We start from the raw sequence: 22,824 nt of genomic DNA, 5'->3' as shown, positions 1-22,824 counted from the left end.
TTCTGCGACTTGTTTCAATCCCTTCAGCGGCAGTGAGACGCATTCCTGCCTCTAGACCCTCGACATCCCGGTGATATTCATTACTGGCTTATCCCATGGGGGCTGCCTGCTGTCAGCTGCAGATGGCTTATGCTTCCCGGCTCCGCACCTGGCATTGACGGCACCAGAAAGTAACGGTGGGGTATTGAGATGGGGAGGTAACAAGGAGGGCTGGGGAAAGAGGGAGAGGGGCTGCAGCTTCTTTCCCAGGGGAGCCAGACGGGACAGGATGCATGTCGGTATCGTGCACCAGTCTCATCTGGGCTGTCTCTGCTGCTGGGGCTGGTTGTTTCTCCTCATGACATGAGATGCTGTGAGGACATCAGTGCTCACTCTCATAGACAGCGGAGGAAAGGAGAGGAGATAAACAGCTTGCTACGGCTGCCAGCATGGAATGGGCTTCACGTGTATGACTTTTTGTTGCAGACACTGCTAATGGGCAAGGTTTGCCCTCATTGGTAGATTGACTTGGAGCTAGAAGCTGTGAATGTGAACTGCTGTAAACACACAGCAGAGAAAACACTCAGCAGACGGGTTCTACAGGACATCATCCTTTCGCTCCGTGGTTGTGCAGCATCTAACACAAAGGAGCGCTGGCCAGTCATGGAGGTCCTTGGAGGCTAGCGCAGTACAATTAAAAATATAACAAGAGTCACGATGAAACATCACACAAGCAGAAACGATCCCATGTGACATCCCCACGGCTCAATAGCAGTGAACACAGCTTAAACAGGACAAGCTGGATTTCTCTGGGTAACCATATTGCCTGTTCAGATTTTGAGCCGATGCCTGTTACTGCTTACCAGAAGCAAGTGGTTGGAAAGACAATATCCATTACAGCCTTGTTCTGTTACTTCTGTAGACCAAACGGGATACCAGCAGTGCTACCATCATGGGACGCATTTGCAAAAGTGCCTTTGTAATTTAGGAGATAATGTCCCATTTCTAGAAGTGACTGCAATACTTGGGAGCTAAAAGCCTGCTCGAAAGCCAGTGGGACTTAGAGTTATGTTTACGCTCTAGTAAGAGCGGTCACAGAGGAGTAGATATACCTTGTACTTTTAAGTCACTTTGAGGTTTTGAAAATCTCACTCCGCAGTAGATAACAGAAAATGACCTTCCATTTGACTAACAAATGTTCTGCAGCTCGAGCCCTACCAAAGTTCATTTCTCTTCCCTAATGGGCAGTACGTGGTTTAAATCCTCTTGGATCGAGAATTTACATGTCCCCATACCCGTTCAAGCATAACATGAAGGCAATTAGTGCTCGGCTGTGTGGAAATGAGTTAGTGACTCAGTCCTCTGCAGAGCTAAGGTGAGATGGAGCACACTGGTTAGTAGTTTAAAGATATGCCAAGGTTTGGATATTTGGATTTCTCTATTTGACCTCTGGATTTATTCACAGTCATTATCATAACAATACTTGCAAATAGCAGGATCTAAAAAAAAATCAGAATAAAACAAACCAGGGTAACAGTGAAAGAGACTTTATGAATGGCTAATTCTGGGATGCAGAAAGGGATGAAATAGCTGATACACTAGATTGTACATTTTCCAACCTCTATTATTCCTTGTGCACCCACACTCTTATTTCCTACACAATCCAAATTAAGATCTCTGGGTTTCTTCATCTAGTCTTGCCTGCGCTGGCTAAAATCACCCCCTCCATCCTCTCCCTGACTTGGGGTCCTGCCTGCCCCCCATAGACCAGTAGCAGGAATGGGGTGCTCCTTTCCAACATTACCCTTGCAGGAGTAAGTAGTAAATAGTCTGCCCTCATTATCCACGGTGCACAATCTACTTCAAATTAGAGCTGGCTGGGAACAGGAATTTCAGTGCCGTGAAAAATTCTGAAATTGTAAATGAAACCTTAATATTCTCAATCGGAATGAAAAGATAACGGTTGCAAACGTACTCTAAAAGTAGCATTCCAAAAATGCTTGGTTTGGGTCTGTCCAAGCTTCGCATTTTTCTATTACTTAATGTTTCATTTCTGAAAGGCTAAAAGGTATAATTTTAACATGGTAAACAATTTTGTTTCTGCTTTCTCATTACAAATAATTTTCTTTCATCTTTGATAATGCATTAAGCCCTTACCTGCCACATGTATAATTTAAAAGATAATTCTGGAATGTGCTATTTTATATCTGTCTAATGGAAAAACTGCAGATGACCAAGCTGAAATTAACGATTTTGATTTTCTCACTTAAGATGCTTTTGTTTTTTTACCTTTTGTTGCAAAAGCAATTGCATTTTGCCAATAGAAAACAGAAAAGAATTGTCAGTTCCCTTTGTTCCCATGAAGTGATTTTTTTTAACGTTCTAGCCTTAGCATTGATGGATTCTTCACAGAAAAAAAGAAAATCGTGCAGCTATAATCTCTTATTTCTTAAAAACAAAATGCAATCCTTGATCAAACAATTTGCTCTTTGATCTTATCCCGTACAGAAGGTAGGAAAAGGCAAGAGCAGTTTGCCTCTGCTTTGCCATCTTATTAGAAGAGCATCATACACTTTTGCAAAAAAAACCATTAAACAAGATCATCAGAAAATACACAAAGTAAACCTCATTGGAAAACTGCTCAAGTAGTACCTCGCTTCTTTCTTACTTCTCCCTTCCCCCTCCCCAAATCCATTTCTTCTGGAGAATTACACCTAAACTGACAGTGTTTTAATTAGAAGCTCAAATCTGGGATTCTAAAGCCATAGTTGCTTTGGGAGGATTTCCCAGATTTGCTGTTAAATTCAATTCTAATAAAGGCTCACTTAGTCAACTGACATATTTGTCACTGAATGAATTTATGCAAAACTGTTGAAAGAAAAGCTCTTATATGCTTGTTCTACTGATTGTGGGTCAAATCCACTTTTGGTCTTCTACCCACACAGATCCTCTGATCTCCGACACTACTCTGCTAATTTGATACTGACTCTAGGTAGTTTCATGGGTCTATCTGAAGGTTGACTTGGTAGTGGATTAGTTGCAAACATTTTGCTCCAGTTTTGCTCTTATTTCAAACAAATTTTCAACATTAAACTCTGTCAATGTAAATGAGCTTTGCTTTTTCTGCGTGCCACAGACCATCTGGCACGATCGGTCTCACCGCTTTATCTCCGACCTTGACACGAACCCCGGATTTGCTTGAAAAGTCTGTCAATAGTCATAGATAAAGGAACAAACTTAGAGTGGGGCTGTGGAGCTGGGAACAGCTCTGGGTGAATCCATCGTGCACATGCTGCAAAGCTCTCGTCCTCTTACGCTATGCTACGCCACGCGCAGTTTTGAATGAGGTACCAACTGTTTTTCAGGAAATTTGAGTGATTATCACCCATGTTTCTCTGTCCATGAGGTATTATTAACTTCCTTGCCATTGTTAGCTTGCATTTACTTATTATTGACTCCTATCTCCTGGCACAAGAATCTGGAGTCCTGTCTGCAGTGCTGGACTTTAACACAGAGCGTCAAGAGCGCCCTTACAAACGCAGAAGTAAGAATGTTTTCTATTGACATTCTCATTTACCTCTCCCAGTGGTACAAATTTCTTCTTCAGCTCCCCTCACAACTTTTCTACAGAGGTAACAGCTGCGTATTTTGATTCCCTGTGGGCAACATTAACCAGTGAGACAGGGTAAGAAAGCTGCGGGAGCACAGGCACTGCGAGTCCCATGCTATCTCGCTCCTGCTTTGCTTTTTCTAGTTTTTGTTTCAAAAAAAAAAGAAGGAAAAAATTTGGGAGCTGTTTAACTTTTGTACATGGGCTGGAGCTCTGCTCTTTCTCATGTTTTCAGGCCAACCATGCCAGCTCTCCAACCCCCAAAGCCAACACGCTGGAAGGAGGCAGAATCCCAGCAGAAGTCCTTTTACGAAAGGGCCTTGGGGTCACTTGCTGTGTAAACATTGCAACGACTGAACATATTGTCTGCTAATATGCAGAATCTCCCAGATTCAATGGGAGGATGTGTATCTGTGAGGCTTTAATTATAAGTCACAGTTTATTTACCATTTCTGCCTCAGCCAATGGCCTTGGACAGCAGTACATGGTCCCTCTCCCACTGTTTCACCTCTTATTTTCTAGAATATGTTGGCACTTTTTTTCTTCAATTTTCCTTTAATGGGCAAAATCTCTTTCTAAAATGAGTTTTCCTGCTTAGTCAGAAATGCATCATGCCACTTGTGGTTCACCAGTCATTGGAGCTTGGATTGCTGCAGTGCTAAGTATAAGCATGACTACATGGAGCTACTACGTGCTGTTTTCAAGACATTCACTTCACACTTTGACAGGCAAGGAGTACCTAACAGCCTAAGCAGAGGACTAACATCCAGAAGCTCTTTTATTTGTTCCCTGGGAAGCCCTGCCACTCTGTGGGATCCAGGGTAGCTTACTTCATCTCCCTAACTCTGTTCCCAGCTGTGGGAGAAGAGGATGAATCATGTTTACGAACTTCACCTGGGTGGGTGGCCTGAAGCATTGGTCACCAGGTAGAATTTACCTCTGAGCTGTTTTTTTGCCCACTTCCCCTTCCTGAGACATTGAATCCCAGCAGGCAGAGGCAGCATCCAATGGGCCCAGCTACGCAAGGGGTAATTTATGGACTCAATAAGATTCTGCAGGTTGTGCCCTCCTATGGTCCTCAATGGCCACAAAATGCAGCCTGCTGATATGCAACCAACACGACTCACCCGCTTAACTAACAAGGTATGAAGCACTAGATGCCAAACATGCATGGACTGACATGGGCAACCAGCCCCCCTAAACTCCAGCAGGACCCATGTACCACCACCCATAGCACAAAACACTCCTATAGAGCAGAATTGCAGAACTGAGGTATGTCCTTCACCTGAAGGAGCCACTGCCCCTGAGCAGTCAGAACTGGCTGCTGAGGTGAGATTCTTATCCCTAAAAGTGCAGGATAATGAGCCCAGATCTTCCAGAGGGCTGCTGAAAAAAACACTGTAATGACAGGGCTAGGATAGAGGAATGAGGTGGAACCCTAAGAAAAAGTGTGGTTGAACATCCGAACAGCTAGATCCAAAGAAATACACTGCCATCCTCTTCAGTCCCGGCACAGCGTTCCTCTTCACGTTGCGAACCAGGGCAGTTTAGACGAGACTAGACTATATCCAGTTGGAAGTGACCTACAATGATCATCTAGTCCAACTGCCTGATCAATTCAGGGTTGACCAAGTTAAAGCATGTAAAGGATGGGTGTTTAGATCGAGTTTTGCTGAGAAACACGTGCTCACTTCAGGCTGCTCGGTGGCTCTGCTGAAAGGCAAAGTCATCCTTCTTCTGCAGCTTTTGCCAGCTTTTGCTACAAGGAAATAAAACAGCTCTCGTCATGCCTTTGAGCAAAAATTTTGCTGTAAAAAAGGCTCTTCACTTATTTTTCTCACTTTGGTGACATTTGTTTGCTTTGCTGAGAAAAACTCACAAGGTCACAAGCACAAGATCTTGTCAGAATCCCTCGCCAGAGCACCCCAGGACATTCATTACTCAGGAACTTCCTCAACCTCAGGTGGCCCCAAAGATAACAGCACTCATCGTTCTTTTTAAACAATGGCCTATCGTGCTACTGTCCTTTGCTGCGTTGCTAGATTTCATATGATCTCCCTCAGTCTCTTCTTCAAAGTCTGCCTGATGAAAAAGCTGTTTTTCCCCCCAAAGATTTAATATATTTTGGATTACATGCTACCAGTTCTTCATTTTTCCAAGATCCTCTTTAGCCATCTACATGTGCTTACAATTTAAAGCTCCATTTCTGAGATTTCTAGGCAATGTTATAATAACCTAGTTCAGACCTATTCCAGGGTGCCTTGCCTTCTTTTTGCTGTGTTGTTTTGGGGTTTTTTTGTTCAATTTCCCAACCTGACAAGACAAAGGCCTTTTCTGGGACTTCTATCTCTTAATTTCTAATTCAAAATGTGATCCCTCACCAAGACTCTTACAAGTTACATTTTGTCTGCTTTCACTTTTGAGTCTTTTTTTTCCTACAAGGGCATACTGTACCCCTTGCAGAAGTGTTGAAGAATGAGTCCGGTCTCTCTTCCCACCCAGTGTCTTTTAGAAGAGCTTGATGCGCACAGGAGTGCCTGCCTTTTAACATTCAAACTCCCAAACTGTGAAGGGAAAACACGTTCAGTGTTCCCGCTGCCCCTATTTCACCTGCTAAGATCCATTTGGTGTTTTTTTTTTATTTTTGAAGGCTTCAGAAGCGCTGCTGAGATGAAAAGCTGCCCCCTCCCTCTGTTTGCCTCTCTGCAGCCTGAGATCGTGCTTCTTACTGAGAGCTTCAAGAAATGAGAGAGAAACTTCCTGCTACGGGAGAGCATCCCATGTGCTTGACTCACGCAGCTGGGCCCTCGTGGACCCTCTTCACGTCTCACACCTCGCCACAGCGTACAGGTACTTATTTTTACTGCTTTTCCCTTTCACCACATGAGAACTCCTCTTTTCCCCTCTTCCTTTTTACTCCTCTGTTCACACATTTGCCTCCTATTACTTCTCATCAGACTGTGTTGGGAGAATTCATTAGTGTACATAACATGCTTTGAAGTTGTCCAAATAACGGTGATGTAACACTTTTGCACTTCTATAGGCTCTTTTATCTGAAGATCAAAGTAGTAAGTTATGATTACCATGATTGGATTATTGCTGCTTAGCCTTTGGATCTAAGGGTAAGCAGTAACTCTTCTTGGTAGGCATTAATCAGAATTATTGGATGATTTTATTAAATAGACTGAATGCCATAAAGGCTGCTGCTTAAAGAAAGGTGTGTGTACATGAGCTGTATGTCCTTTGCTACCATCTGATGCTATGAATCAGGTGGCCTCTAGCTGTCACTTGGCTCCTTTGATCCAAGTGAAAGTGGAAGGAAGACCAAGACACCATCACAGAGGACTTCACAGGTGACTCCGTGCTCTGCCTCCTCCAACTCCAGACCTCGTCCAAGCACAGTGAGGCTTTGCCCCTATTTCTTAGCATGACCCACATTTTGCTTTTCCCAATTACTCAGCTTCATCAAGGCTTTCACAATGAGCAACCTAGCACCTCTGTCATATTTCAAGAAATTTGTCTTTGCCTGCTCACCATTTTGGGGTGTTACAATGGACATACTCGCTGTATGGAACGCCTTTCTGAACTTCTCGGGAAAAGTGGGTATGGTGCTTCCCCAGTTACCACTGCAAGTAGTTGGGATGAAATCTGGGACAAAAGCAGAATAGGGACAATAAGTCCCCAATTCCAGTGGCATAAGATAAGCATGCTGAGCGTCCCAGCGGAAGGCCATGAGGTTGTGGGCAGCTCTGGCGATTAAACCAGCAAAGAGCAGCTGTGGCTGCTCTGTGTGTTGTGAGCCAGAACAATTTGAATTAGGAGTTCAATGCTCACTCGACTGTGTATCCAGAGAGCATGCACATGATATCTTAGCGCTGATAGAAGTGATGCACAGCATATGGAAGAGTTATTTAAGCAGGGCTTCCCTGTGAAAACATGCTCAGGGCTTCCCATCTTAGCTACAATATTTTTCTGGAGTGCCAACATTAAAGCAGCGTGTGACAGGCGGCCTTCCAGAGGACACCACTTCAGGGAGATGGAGGTCATTCAGCTCCTCACAACCCTTATTCTTCGACAAAAACACTCAGCAATCGACCTAGCTATTAGGAAGAGACAACCATGCGCGGTCCTGACTGCAGCTCGGAGGATGTCAGACCCCAGCTGAGCCGACTGCTTGTGGATAACAGGTTATCAAGAGGAAAGAAAATGAAAAGAGAAAGTGTGTTTCTCTTGCTGATGGAAAATCGACAAGTCAGAGTACAGCGTAATAGGGAGTCCCTGGAGCCTCAGAGGGTCTCCTGCCCGAGTCACCGAGAAGGCTATCAATCTCAGAGGCACCCCTATAAATCTCAGCATCGTTCACTAGTAGCACTAGTAACTACATCGTAGCACGAGTAACACAGGCAGCACACGCCATTTCCACATCGGACATGCCCCAATGAAACTTCCCAATAGATTAAAGAACTGGGCAACGCGCTTTCTCCCCCACTATTTTTAACTTCGATTTCAATCAAAAAATATGAGAAACATTTACTTAGTTCTGAGGAAAGAGATCACAAACATATTTTTAGCCTCATAAATCTGCCTTTGGATCAAGTGTTTGACTTCTTATTTTAAACACAGCTGGTAGAATGATTAGTAAATCTGTCACTCAACGGGGGGACTTTCAGCAAATTTCTTGCTGCCCCCCAGGGACCTCAATGGTAAAGGCCTGAAGTCAGAGCTGTGGAAGAGTGACCAGATGCGCCTGACAGGCAAACCATCCCGAGGAAGTGGCTTACAGACCAGTGGAGGAAACATTCATTACCTCTGCAGCATTTAGAAATTTTCAGGTGGCAGAGCATGGAAATTCAAAAGACTTATTTTTCCTTTACAGATGAAATTGCATTTTCCCAACAATAATCTCTCAGTTGGTTATTCCCTTCTTCAGAGACCTCTGTATCCTTCAGCATTCTTCCAAACGAAAAAGAGGATAGCCAGAATGACTATTTTAAAAGAATTTCCATTTTCCCCTGGCTGCCACGTTTTGGTTGCCATGGAAGTGCGCAAGCCCAAAGGGGACTGTTTCGTTAGATATTGTGCAATTTGTCAAGCTGCTCCTCTGGTGAGTCACATTCCCTGGTTAAGTGCGTTTCAGAAATAAGTGTGGTCATCAGTTCCTGGTGATTTGCAAGTCCTGCTGTTACCTTGTGACCTGAATTTCCTCTCCCTGAGTGTAATTAACTCTGCCAGGTAGACATAATTGCAAAATCATTTGGTATGCTTTTAAAAGAAAAGAAGACCTTTCCAGAAGTTGAAATCCTAATGTTTAACTTTTATTCCTCAGTTCAACCAGTTCAAGCAAAGTGCCAAAAATAAATGGTCCTGAGCTTTGTCCCCACGGAGAAGCCTCCCAGCCTCTTGGATTCATCCCATGTCGGCGCAGAACTTGCAGGGATGCTGAACCAACCCTGCTCCCAGGCTGGTTTGGCTGCCTTGTCCCCCAGGACAAACGACAAACTGTTTCTTCCTTCATTGCAAGAATATGCCCTTTGCCGTGAGTCCGTGCAGCGAATCCAGCTGGCGGTGAGCAGCCTGGTCGGCAGGAGCAAGCACACTGTCTCCCACGTCCCCAGAGAGGCTTTAGCAAGCCCTGCCAGTGAGGTCCACCCCATCACCCCTACACCTTCCTGTGCAAACAGGGCGAGTTAAAAACCAAAAAGCACAAATCTTTCCTCGTTGTTTGTGAGACTTCTGCCTTGGGAGAACTCGCACAGCTCTCCAGTGACCCCCCAGGACAAGTTTAGTCCCTCTTAATGTTATAGCGGGTACCACAAGGACGGCACCAGGACTCTGCATCAGGCCAAAAAGACAGGCAGATGCCTGGAATAACAAAGACGACGCCTACTGAAATCAAGAAGAGCTGCCAAATAAACACCGAGGCTCAGCCTTCAGTTCAGGAAGGAATGAAAATAATTTTAATTAAAATGCAGCTGGTTCTAATTTCCCCAATTCTAAATTTTTTAGCAAAATAAGTAAGTACCCTAAAAATTAACAAAGGACAGAACAGAAATAATTCCCTTGAAACGACCCAAATCAAACCTCTCACTAAAAAAAAGAAAATTTTTGTTGTAAACAATTTCTGATTTATGCCTTGTCTAAAACTGGATAAAATTTTTCAGTACTAGGAACATCTTGATGAAATTTAAAAGTGCTGCTATTTTTCAAAATCTCTAGAGGCTAGTTTAGGAGAAAAAAAAAACCCTCAACAACTTGGGGAGCAATTTTGCTGTTATTTCCACCAGCTCTATGGCTGAAGCCTCCCGTGATTTTTTTCAATTGATCTAAGAAAGAAATGTAAATAAAGAGGAGAAATGGCAGAAGAAAATGTTCAGCATTAATTACAGGTACATAATAAATACCGTTCTTGCTCTTCCACAGACAAACGGCTGTGATTGAGTGCAGCAGAAAGCCTGCGAAGGACTGCAGTGAAATACAAGCCCAGCTACGCACTGTATAGATCAGGCAGAGCGCAGTGTTTCCACGTCACTAAAAACAAATAACGATGTCCACAAGATACCTATAAATAATAGATCGCATCTATTGACTGGATAGCGGCCGGCATTTATACCCCTCCTTCCCACCTCAGAGTGCGTTCATTCATCATCTCTGCGAGCAAACCTCCCCAGGCAGCACGTCCCCCCCCCAGCCAGGGGGTCGCTGCTCCCTGTGACTGCACCGGCCCCAGGGCTGGGCTCTGCAGGCAAGTTAAGACCCATTTAACCCTTCCTCCCAAGCCAGCTGAAGGGTGAACTGCATCTCGCGCCACGTCTCCTTGCAGACAGTAAGCTCCCACAGTCTTTAGGGCACACGGGTATGGTCCAACCACCTCCCAGCAGTGCTCCCGTATGGCACCTTGCACAGAAACGCTTCCTGCTCCCGCATCCCTGGCTGATGCTCTCCAAACGTCCCCTCTCCCGTCTGGCTCCCTGCCAGCCCCAGGCTGTGTTGAAAGCTTCATTCACCTTTTCACTTCCAGCACGGGCTGACCAGGGCATCCCCAGCTCGGTTCTCAATCACGCAGAATACAACAAGAAATTTCAAGCCGTGTTGTCCAGGTATCGTGACATGATATCGTATCATGTCATGATATGACCATACTTTTCCCTTCTACTTATGATACGTTTCGTTTTGAATCCAAAATACACTTGTTTTGTTTCCACAGCAGAGTATAAAGAAAGTGCTCATGAAGCTGGATTTATTTTTGAAGGTATCTGTTTAGTTTTCTTCTGGCAGGGCACGCAGAATGGCTGCATTTACTGGGTGATACTGGGTGATATTTAGCCTCCTGTCAAACTCCAGTGGGGACAAAACTCCTATAGCCACTCAGCTGAGAGAAACTGTGTATATTCTATCTCACAGCATATTCTATCTCATGGTATCTTCACAGGAAGAATAAATGCCTTTCTGGAAGATATATTTGAGCCAAATGTATTTAATTTTAATCAAACATAAGTTTTCTGAGTCAGAGGAAGAGTAACTGGATTAAATTTAATAGTCTCCAATATACAGGAAGTCTCTTTTGGGCTCAAACCATATGAAGCGACATATTTGGAGATAACAAAAAATAGAAGATCAAGCTAGGAAGCTCTTAACAAAAATACATATTTTGCTCCCTGCTTTTTCATCCTTTTCACAACAATCAGATAATTCACTTTGTAGAAAATGATGGGGCAGATGAAAAATTCAGATAGGTCATTTTGCTGCAGAGGAGATCGGGAAGCCCAGATGTCCCCTCGGCCTCCTCAAAAGCCTGGGGTCCATCTGAGCGAGGAATGGCAGCAACGTGCTGGATGTTAGCAAGGTTCCACTCTCCACAGCTGCTACACACTGGGGTTATTTTAAGCTCTGAAGACAATTTATGAAATTACATTTCTGAAAAATGGTACAATGTGAGTCATATTTACTTCACATTTCTCCTGCTGCAGGCTCTCGCTATTGGCTGTGGGATATTTATCGCCTCTGATGCCTGCTCTGAGAATCTCCTCTCTGGGTCCCTATTTCACGTTTAATGAGTGCTTTTGCAATTTCATGACTATTTTCTGAAGTTTAGGTGGCACTTTGCAAAGCCTAATGGTTTATGGCCCGTTTTAGACTTCACTGATTTCTGTCCATGACTATGTACATGAAACTACTCATGCTCCAAAATGTTGCCTCTCCCCAACTCTGCTGTGTACTTTGTGCCGGTACTTTGAAAGCACAGACTTTAAGGGCAACAACAGGGACCATCTCACCTCAACCGGGAAAAATTAGTCCACGTGGTAGTGACTGAACCCCGTCCAGTGGGGCCACTGGTCAGTGATGGTGCAGACGGGGGATCACACACCCCAGTGAGCAGCGTCCAAGCGCTCTCAGCCTCCTTTGGGTGAAGACATGTACCTACAACTAAGTCATTCCATCCATGGCTTAGGAGGGATGCATTCCTTGCTCGTCCTTGCTCAGCACCCAAAGGCACAACGCAGACTGCCACCAGCTACAACTGGGACTCTCCATGACTGGTTACTGCCTGGTCTTTGTCACACTCAGCCAGCCTATGCCTAGACGTGATGGATTCAGAGCTTCAAGGACGCCAGCTGACCTTGTGCCCGGCAGCCTCACTCCTCGGGAGAAGAGGCTACGAGCACATAACCCACAGCTACGCTCTGTCTTGGCCATCCGCAGGTCATCAAATGCACTACGTATCTTTAAAGCGCTTGGTAGGCTGTGACCAGCATACTTAAAAACCTGATTAAAGTCCTGGCTAGTAAGACTGTCCTTAAAAAGGATGCCACTTTCCTTCAAAAGCAAATTTTTGTCTCTGTGGGGAACCAAAGCTCCCTGGGGACTGGTCTGAGACTGAGAAACGCACATTTACAAGAGCAAGGAGCTGCTGCAAACCTCACCACCCGCTGTGCTGAGTGATGTGTCTGTGGTTTTGATCTTACATTTTTTTTATGATAAATGCATAGTGGCATATGCCCTTAAAACAAACATGCTCTGGGGGAAAAAAAAAAACAAACAAAAAACACCTCCAGACAAATTTCCCCTACTCCTTCCCAAAACAAAACTGAAATAAACAAACCAAAACCTTTACAGAAACAAAATACACCCCTGCACTTGCTCCTTTCTGCTGGGGAGAGAATGACAGAACAGATGTACAACAGAAGCTATTTATGTTGGTTAATACATTACTGGTGAGATGCTGAGAGATTGTAGTGATAAGTTTAGAAGCAACCGTATAGGAAATATATTGGAATAGAGCAGATCCCCACCTGCCCACAATATCGTTCTACCAAGCATTCATTTCTAAGTGATGTGTCACAGAAATCCTGCACTAGGTTCGTGTGAAAAATACATGTGAAATACGGAGCGCACTCAGAGCCTTTCTGTACAACAACGTCCTACGGAAATTCTCACTCTTCTGCTTCCTCCTTGCTTTCGCATTTCACAGAAATGTCCCCCTCCACTTGCAACCACCACAAGGAGCTGTACTCAGAGTACTGGGAGCCATAATAATTCCCATATTTCTTTCTTCAAATTTTCTCTTCTTGCAAATATTTGTAGTCAGAAAGTGCTCTTGTGCTCCATGGGAAAATATTGGTTTCAATTAAATTGTAATCTTCATTATCAGGATCATCAAATTAACAACATTAAAATGACAATGAGAGAACCATTCTCATTTCCCATTTCAAAGGAAAATAAAACAACACTTTGAAATGGTGATTCAAAGCATGTTGTCTAGCTAGAGCAAATCTTGTTATTTGAATCAAAACCACTGATCTTTCCCTGACACTTTTTATTAAAGATGTTTCCAAACTTGTTATTCCGCAAAGTCTCAGCTTTTCACCTCTCCACGCTCCTCCTTGAAACACAAACTGGCTAATGAAATGTCCCCAAAGGAAGACATTCTCTTTCCTAAATAAGGATAATGATGACAGGAGAAACGACGAGAATGAAAATGGCAATAACCTTATCCTCACGCACAGGGCTGTGTTACAAGGCAGCGATAAAGTTGAAATTCCTTCTGCTGGGAAGATTTTCTGAATGCTCCATCTGGACTCCTACTAATCAATGATGAGATGATAAAACATATTCATAAAAGCTGTCACTATCAAAGTGCCCTGCAGGCTCTTATTTCCCCGCTATAACAAGCTCATTAATATTTGGACAAATCGCCACCCAATAGCCAACGAGCTGGTGCCTGGCCTCCCCCCGCCATCCCGCGGGAGCTCTGCCGGGCTGCGCAGTGTTAGCTCCACTTGCCGACAGAGTTGTGCCTCCTTCTTGTTCCCCAAACTTTGATGCCATTCCAGCATGTGGGAGATTAACTTCTGCCTACTCTGTTCACCCCCAAGACACGTATCTCTGATGAGATTTCCCTTGAAGAGAAGGGAGACAAAGCCCAAAAAAGGAAGGATGGGGGGAAAAAAGAAAACGGCCATCTGCTTTTATCAGAGCATCACTTCAGATGTCCCCATGGCACGTAAATGCAGAAAATGCATATACTGCCTGTAAATTCATTCTTGTGACTGGCAGTACCTCTGGTCTGAGTCAAATCTGGCCAAAAATGTTCTTGGCCTAAACTGGGACAAGCAACTTCCCTGGTGCAATGAGCTTGCGTGTATACCCAGGCATGTGGGAGTGGTGCAGAGACACGCTGTGCCTCTTGCTGCTGCAGAGGACAAACAATAGCTGTGTCCTGCAGCGTCTGATGGCTTTGGTGCTTAACCTGTCCACACGCCCTCCAACCAACCAACCAACCAACCAACCAACCAACCAACCAACCAACCAACCAACCAACCAACCTCCAAAGCAGACCTATTGCGAATGATGGGTACATTTGATCCACATCCCAAGCCACAGCTCATTAACCCTTTTTCAGCCTCACAAACCCTAAGTACCTCTGCCCTGGACACAAAACACTGGAGGTGTCAAAAACCTCATCCCTGGTTCACCTCTGGTCCTGCCTCAGATGAATATACACATACCACAAGAAAAATCCCCCAGCTATTACAGACATTACTTACTGAACATAAAACTTGTGCAAATAAATAAGAAAATCTATCAGAGTCATCTATCAGAGTCCTGCTTGCAGCTATTTAGTTCTTATAATTCTTTTTCTTTTTGAACGCCTTTGTATGAACAAGGCATTGAGAAGATATATGTATCATGAGCGCCTGCAGTAGGCAAAATCTCTGTCATAAGACTTATGGACATACAGCTCTCAAAAATGAAGGAGGCATTCCCAGACATTATTTAAAAATAAGTCTCTGCTTGTGTCTCTGTTGCAGATTTACATCTTCTGCATTTCATGCAGGTTTTCACCCACCTTGTACGGTGCTAGCTTTCCCAAGAAAAATTAACAAACGTAATCACAAGAGTCATTAATTTGTACAGAGAATAAATGTCGCCACCAAAAGTCCCTTCAGGAACCTTTTGGACTTTGGGTCCTGCTGAACTTTCAGGCAGAAGAACGACTGAATGAAATGGGAACCAGAAGGAAAACTCGGTTCTGCTCTCACCTTTCTAAAGGCCAATAATACTTCAAGCCACTCGGTGTGCTCCATAATCTTCAGCACAGACCACGTAACCTTTCACTGGGCACCTACCGTATTATTTCTCCCTACATTACTGGAATTTTGTAACTTCCCTATAATGCTAGAATGACTTTTATTTTTTTTCTAATGCCAACAAAATAAATGACTGACAAAAACTGATTGCAAATCTGTGCCTTTAGAAAATCTTGTCTACATTTCTGTAAATTCCCTCAAAAGAACTCCCCAGCATAAATTTAGAATGGTATTTTTATGGTCCCGATTTTGAGGTCCCAAGTTCATGGGTGTGAGACCTGTGAACCCTTGGATCCTTTCTGAATCTGTAACTGATTCAGAAGACTACGCTATGATTTGGGAAGGAAAGTCAAAGAAGATCCTGTTCAGCTCCAAAGCATGCAGAAAGATTAAATCACATGAACTGTAAGAAGGTTCATTGGGAAAGGCAACCCACCTTGGAGAAATATCACATCCTTGCTGCATGAAAGCTCCCAGGGAGAACCAGAGACTGTTGAATATCCCAAACTCATTTGTCTGGTCATTGGCGGGCTGGTCTCGTCCTTCTTCAAATTCCTCAGTGTGCCACTCGTAAGGGCTGAAGCGACTCACCAGGAAGAGGACGACGCTCACTCCAATGTAGGCAAAAACAATGCACATCCATATCTCGTAAGCCAAAGGATCCAGAAAGGAAAAAACTCCTGGTTTGGACTTCTGAGGTTTTTTTATCATGATGGATATACCTAAACTCATGAACGGTTTGGAAAAGTCTATAACTTCTTCTCGAACCAGAGTGATGGTTAATGGTGCCACGGCCACATCTGCCCTCTGAAAAAGAGACAGGAAAGAGATTTGCATTCTGCGGATAAAATGTATCTATTAAATCCAGCTTATGTTCCTTTTATCTCTGTTTACCCCCGCTGCCTCAGAAGAAATCAGACAAAACCAACTGCAATAGAAATATTAAAAAGCAGCATCCCGTAATATTGGTGGATTATTTCCATTTTCTCACTACTGATTACCAGTTCTGTTTTGAAATCACAGCGTTTTCTTTTTGCAGCCCCCTAGCTCTTCTTGTCTGATTTATCCACTGATGTCACAGCCTGATGCCGATGATTTTCACTAAAAGAGCTTTATCATGCAGACATCAAAAGAGGCAAGAAAGGCCAATCGCCTGAAAAAGGATGCCGGGATGTTTACTTCCATCAGGAACTGTTTTTTGATTGCATAACTGATGCAGGAGAAGAGGAAAAATGTTCCAGTGACACTGATGTGCACTCTCCACTTATTTTACAATCTGTCTTGAAAATGGAAAGGGAAATGCATTGAAATGGCTGTCGGCGTATAACGTGGAGCTACCAGCGGGAGACAGATCATCCCTCGCTCCAACACAGTGAGACACAGACTTGGGCACTGGTGCTCCCTACACTAATTTCCCCATTCCCTACAAGGGAAAATTAGACCCCTCTGACTTAAAACACCAGAGAATGAGAACTACCAGAGTGAACCAGGTTTAGAAGCACAGGGTGCAGGTGTATATCTGAGATGATGGACATGGGTGGCTAGACAGAAAATGGCCTAGTCCTACCATTCACCAGCTGCATGCGAAGCGTTTGAAATCTTTTCCTTCTTTCACCCTGCCATTATCATGCAAAGATAAAATAGAGTAAAATTTGGAGGTTCTACCCATGGGAAAGTTTGACCTTTCAATACTTGTTCTTCCAAAAATGGAAACAAAAAGAATCTTAGAACTGTTGATAGGAGACATTTTGACATTTCCATAGGCACAGAATGTGCTGTGCCCCCCAAAATTAAAATGTTTTACTTGGGCTGATTACTTGCATTATCAGAGCCGCAGTCCTCAAGACAGCTCAGGCTGAGAGAAGGCAGGGCTCCTTTTTACTCTAGGGCTTGAATGTGTTCTCAAGTACCAAGAGCTAAAGACAATGGATGAGGTTGGAAACTCACCCCATAAACGAGTTCTCCCACCATGCCGTTCCACGTTTTGGTGTCAGGGTCCCGGGCTCCGTACTTCCCATCTCTGACAATCTCCAGCCTATAGTGGTAGCCAACATGCTTCGCGATCTCAGCAGCGAGCTCCACACAGTAGCCTTCATACCTCTCATTGCCTTCAAACTGGTTGGCATTCTTCTTGAGCATCACATATGGGTCTTCCTGGTACAGAGAACACCAATATTGAGCCACACTCCACATTTCCAGAGATGCACATCAGGGGCTCAGAGTGGAGCCTCGTGTGCAGCTTCTGGTCCCCTTGCAAAGCCAAAGGGCACAGTCAACACACAATGGGCTTCTTTTAGAAGGTATGAAGTGTGATTTTTATTGTGGCGTTTTCTATTTATTCATGCAGAATCTGTGTGCAGCTTCTGCAGTGATGGACCTGAGGGAAATGCAGTAGCTGTGGGGCTTTGGGTAACAAACCTTTCAGTGAAGTTCTGCAAGGGATATTTAGTGCCTCTGAGCTTTGAATTTTTAAAGGCATGTCTGCCTATGTGGGCACAGGCAGAATCAAATCTGCTGGACTGGACTGAGCCCTAAAGATCTTTAACTCGGTTTGGGTATTGTGTCTTCTCCATAGACTCACAGTAAGCATTCAACAAACAAGTTAATAACATTTCATGTGTTTCTGCAGGGTAAGCGTATACAATGACACAATACATGATACCATACATTATGGGGTACCTATTATTCCTTCATGATTATAGTGGAGATTTGTTTTTAAAGCTATGATTCAGACTCTCCGCACAATACAGCTTATCCTTCCCAGAATTACAGCCCCCATTCTGTGGGCTAAATACAAAGCACAGGTATAATGTTCCTAATTTACCTATACTGATGTGTCTACTATCTTGTCATAATCTTTTGTATTTTCCACACTGAAGCATGAGAGCTCTTTAATACCTATTTAATTAGCCACGGCAATTTTCAGATACCTTTATGGACCCGGCAGGAAACAGTAAGGGCTGTTATTATTATTATTATTGTTATTGCTGTTATAAAAATGATATAGTACAAAGGAGGGCACATGAGGGGGAAGAGGGAGTCTGCAGATAAGGGAGCTGGGGGAGAGGGAGAGCTGGGACAGAAGTCACAGCACTTACTAGGATGGTTGTGACTATGTAAGTTCTGTTCTGGAGGCTTGTAGACTCGTTGCCAGTTTGAGTATCTATGGCTGCTGGAACCAACTTCTCATCTTCATTCCAGTAACCAATCTGCCAAATACAAAACCAGGGCATCTCTTTGATATCTCTTTTTGATATTAACCAAGACACAGTAACAGGGTCATCCAAGCAGAGTCAGCTCTCTCTGTATGTTCGTACCCCATCAGAGATCTCCTCTCCTGATTATTGATGTCTTTTGCCAGGGGGACCAGGAACCCCCCCATCCCACCATGCCTCCAGCCTGAAAGTAACGTGCAGGATACGCTACGGTAGCAGAGTGCTTGTACGCATGTAAACACAATTGGCACATGGTACTGGGGAATTATTGCAATTCCCTGTCCCAACCCTACTCCAAGAGTTCGCACTTCCCCTCTGTGACTTCTGAATGTGTTTCTAACGGTGAGCACGCCTGCTGCATGCCCAGATGCAACAGGGTGATAAAATACTATCCCGCAGCTGAAAGCCTGCATGAACATAGGACTGACTCCTAAGACATCTTGACAGAACAGGACAAAAAATGAAGTGAGAAAAAAACCCAACCCAACCCTGTCAAAAGTTCGGGGTTATGAATAAGCTGAACAGTTGTAATGTGAAGAACTCTCATGTTAAGTTGTGCTTATTAATAATCAGGGATTTGGGCTGATCTATCTCTTCTTGCAGGTAAAGCAGAGTGCCACCAAATGTCCCCCAGGAAGATCATCGTTGAGGTTATCCACTTTGAGGGCTTGACTTTGTAAGAGGTTTCCCATCACCTCATGTAAGTATGAAGTTGCTTGAGCTCTGCTCACGTGAAAGGAGTTTCTTATCACAGTAAATGGGAAAGGGTATTAACACAGGGCACGACCAGGAGCCTGCTGATGGCAGATTAGAGATCATAGCAGCTCAGGAGAAAAAAAAAAAAAATCTATGCAGGCTTCTCATCTCTCTTCATTGCACAGACAAAAAGAAAGCAGAGTGAGGAAAGAGCTTCCAAAGGTCTGCCCCAGGGCAACATAAATGGAGACCCGTATGTTTGTTTTGCACTTCTAACTGGGCGGGCCTAAGATACAATATGCATTGTGACAGTGATGTACGTGTCTTTCAAACAAATATAATTTCTGTCAGTAAATACACAGCAAAATCAAGACATTTAGCCGTTCTGTTTCTTCTCCTCTAAACTCTCTCCAAGATCGCCAACTTCTTGATGTTGAGAGCCCCACACCGGACATAATACTGCATTTGTTCTCTTATGAATGCCACGTAGAAGAGGAAGACCACTTTGTACGTCTTCAAGATGATACTACTTTTATTTCTTGATGACAAATCTGCCTTTTTTTGCTTGACTGTCGTGGGCTCTGATCTCGCATTGACTGCTCTCAGGTAGGTATGAACTGGGGGTAGGGGCTGTAAATGTGGAACTTTCACTATTTGCAGTTTTTCTTACTTTCAAACAAGCATTTTATTTCTCAGGGGACTGGGATGGTGCAGAGGGATTCCAGTGAATGCCCCATTCCAAAATATTTAGTAGTGCTCCTCGATTGATGCTAAACTATTATAATTACTGAGCTATTCTTTGTTCTTCAAATAGGTAGTACCTAAAGTGAGACATAAGCACGTGGAGTCAGATTTTCAAAAGGATTAGCGTTTCAAGGCATCGGCACTCCTGAAGAAGGCCAGATTTTTCAAAGTGCCTGGGATATAAAAAGGGACTCCAGAATAGCACAAATGTTTGTGTAGCTATCAGGACATGGTTAGTGGTAAAGCTCTTGTCACTTAAAGGAGAGCAGAATTAGGTCAACATAAAGGGTTCACCTACATGGGTTAGTGCAGACAGCTTCTGCCTGGCTCTGCCTTGGCTCATCCTTGGAAAAGAAAAGTGGGAGAGCAAAAGCCAGACAGTTGCGTAGCTGAGCCTGAGCCAATGTGCCCTGCCAATAGCAAGGCTGAGTTGGCCAAGTCTTACTATCCTGGAAATCCCTGCCTCGCAACTGAGATGCCCTTGTTGCTCTTGATAACCCCTTCCATATGTTGTATTTTTTTAGTAATACATCATGAGTTCTCCCAAGTGCTTGGCTTTGCTCATGCAGAGAGCTGGGAATGAACTCGTGGTGACTCCACATGCAAGCTTTCATAAATAGAAACGTCTCCTGAGACCTGACCACACTGTAACTCAAACACCAGGCTGCTGCCTGACACAGGATCTCGGATCACTCTCTACTTTACCTTTCTGATCCCATCATGTTTCATCTCGATCACGTGGAGGGTGTAGTTGGTCCTCCGTCCCTTCTCGTTAAACTGAACGTTGCCAGACAATCCTTCAAAACGGACCTTAAAGACATAAATATCCATGAGGAGAGCAATTTGGTCAGTATCTCACGCGGTGGTGATTTGGCAGCAGTAAGAGAGGGGAAGAAGGATGGAGAGTGCAGTCATGTCTCTCAGATCTATGCAGGGGAGAGAGAAGGTCTATTTGACACTGGGCTTTCTCTCAGGTTCACCCTCTACAGCATGCCTGGCCACGTGCACAGCCGTTCTCTTAACTTACCCTTTCTTTTAAAAACCCTTTCTCTTAAACTTAGTGGTCTGTTCCTGAGCTCAGCAATGTATAAGAGCTAGATCATGTGTGAGCCCATCACCTCTTGGGATCTGACAGTGAGCTAAATCAGCTCTGAACTCCTTGGGTTTTGTGTTTTTTTGTATTTTCTAAATCTGACCTGGAGTCAGGATTTGATAAACAATTTGTCAGTTCAAATCAGGAACTGTATTTGGAGAAAATATGAAACCGTGGCCACAGCTCCCAGCTGCCATCTTTCGATAGAGAGGAGTCTATCACTTAACAAGCAAATTTAATTACCTCTGCGCCAGCCTAATAAAACTTGACAACTTAGTACTGTAAATGAAATTTGCATAGGAAACTTTGAATCATAAACTTCTGATAACACTGCGGAGCTGAAGAGCTTTGCTCACATCACACCCATGTTCTGAACTTCTCCTCACAAAGTGGCCATTTGACTTACTGCAAAAATGTCCAGCCTGGTGTGGAGAAGGGCTTCCAACTGGAGTCACATACTATGTGTGAGGACCAGGCAGTGGGGACCAGGAACATGGGAAAAGGAGTGGAAATTTGGGTCTCTACAGAGAGCACCTGGAGAAGTGCTCATGCCCCTGGACTGGGAATCAGCCGTTCCACTTGCTTTCGACAAATCTGTTGTCCCTGTAACTGAAGTCTTCCCACATGTAAAACAGGAACAGGTATTTAGCAGCCTTTTTAAGTACTCTGAGATCCACAGAATAAAGACCCATGGTGAAGAAATTAGGCTATATCATTACGGAGGAAATCTGTTGCTAATCTGCTTAAACTGTGTTTGTTTTCCAGCTATTATTGCAAAGGTTTGTCATGAAAATGAACATCTGCCAGTATTTTCTGAAGCTCCTTCAAGTCAAGAGGTATTCTTGGTGACATTTGGAGAAACACGCTCTTCTCTTCTCACAAGACACAACACACCCATAAAAGATAGATGCACTAGAAAAGCACCATTGTCTTAAGCACTCCCGTGCCTGCTTTTTCATGGCCCCTCTGGTTTTCTTTTCGGGTCCTGACCAATTCTGAAGCTCAGGTCACAGCTGCTTTGTAGCTTTATATGCACTAAAAGGCAGGTGTACAGCAATTTCTTCTATCTGAATGAATGAAATCTTAAATCCTGTGATATCCACGTGGCACTGAAATGGCAAAAGGGGTCTCTCCCATCCATCTTGGAGGCTGCAGCACAACTTTTCCGTCATTTACCATCCTCTGAGACCCCTTGAATCACTACAAAATACAGTGAGGACTCATTTCAACCGTGCTAAGCCCCAGTAAAGCCAACTGGAGGCACGGAGCTTTTAAGTGTGTTTGTGTCTAAGACACAGGCGTGTGGTTCTTGGCCGGGAGAGCCAGAGGAGAAAGGTGCTATTGTGGCCTTCTGATTTAGAGGGTTAGTCAGCAGTTAGGGACTAGCTAACTGCTTACTAGTTGTGGTAACCAAATAACGTTAACAAAAAAATCTGTCAAAAATTCTCATAATCTTTTCAAAGTACAACTGAAACCTCAGTGTATTGGTTTAAAGCAATATTTTGTGAGCATTTTCCCCGGGGAAAAAAAAACGTAATTCTCTTTAATAAAAGCATACACTTGCTGAAATGTGTTAGATTTCTGTTTTTGAAAAACTGCAGAATGTTTCAAATTGCTTTTCATCTTTGCTCCTGCCATCCATGACTCCTTCCTCCACTAAACAGAAATAAAGCAATTCAGGAGCTTATTCCAGACATTTGAGTAGAAATAAGTAGAGAAACTTTTTGCTTTTAAACAGCTTATAAAATGTGAGGCATTAGAAAATGGGAGGTGAAAAGAAAGCACACTGTGAATAGCTGTAAGAATTGCCCTAATTGTGAGTCTTTACAGAAAGGATAACTCAAACCTTCAATCTAATCACAAATTCTTCTATTTCCATCTGCCTCTTTCTTGCTACAA

General features: G+C 43.8%; 1 protein-coding gene across 2 annotated transcripts in view; it reads right to left on the bottom strand.

Moving 5' to 3' along the window:
* The window catches only part of GRIA1 (glutamate ionotropic receptor AMPA type subunit 1), a 132,898-nt gene that overhangs the window by 27,293 nt on the left and 82,781 nt on the right, over positions 1-22,824 (bottom strand). For both annotated transcript variants that reach the window (XM_063349576.1, XM_063349575.1), the window contains exons 8-11: positions 20,538-20,642; positions 18,276-18,386; positions 17,125-17,331; positions 15,614-15,984 (exon numbers count right to left, since the gene is read on the bottom strand). In XM_063349576.1, the coding sequence (XP_063205646.1) occupies positions 15,614-15,984; positions 17,125-17,331; positions 18,276-18,386; positions 20,538-20,642 (794 nt within the window). The remainder of the gene's footprint in view (positions 1-15,613; positions 15,985-17,124; positions 17,332-18,275; positions 18,387-20,537; positions 20,643-22,824) is intronic.

The sequence above is a fragment of the Chroicocephalus ridibundus genome, chromosome 11 (assembly GCF_963924245.1).
Source record: "Chroicocephalus ridibundus chromosome 11, bChrRid1.1, whole genome shotgun sequence".
Taxonomy (NCBI): Eukaryota; Metazoa; Chordata; class Aves; order Charadriiformes; family Laridae; genus Chroicocephalus; species Chroicocephalus ridibundus.
Note: the sequence above shows the minus strand (reverse complement) of the source record. Positions and strands in the feature narration are given on the sequence as shown.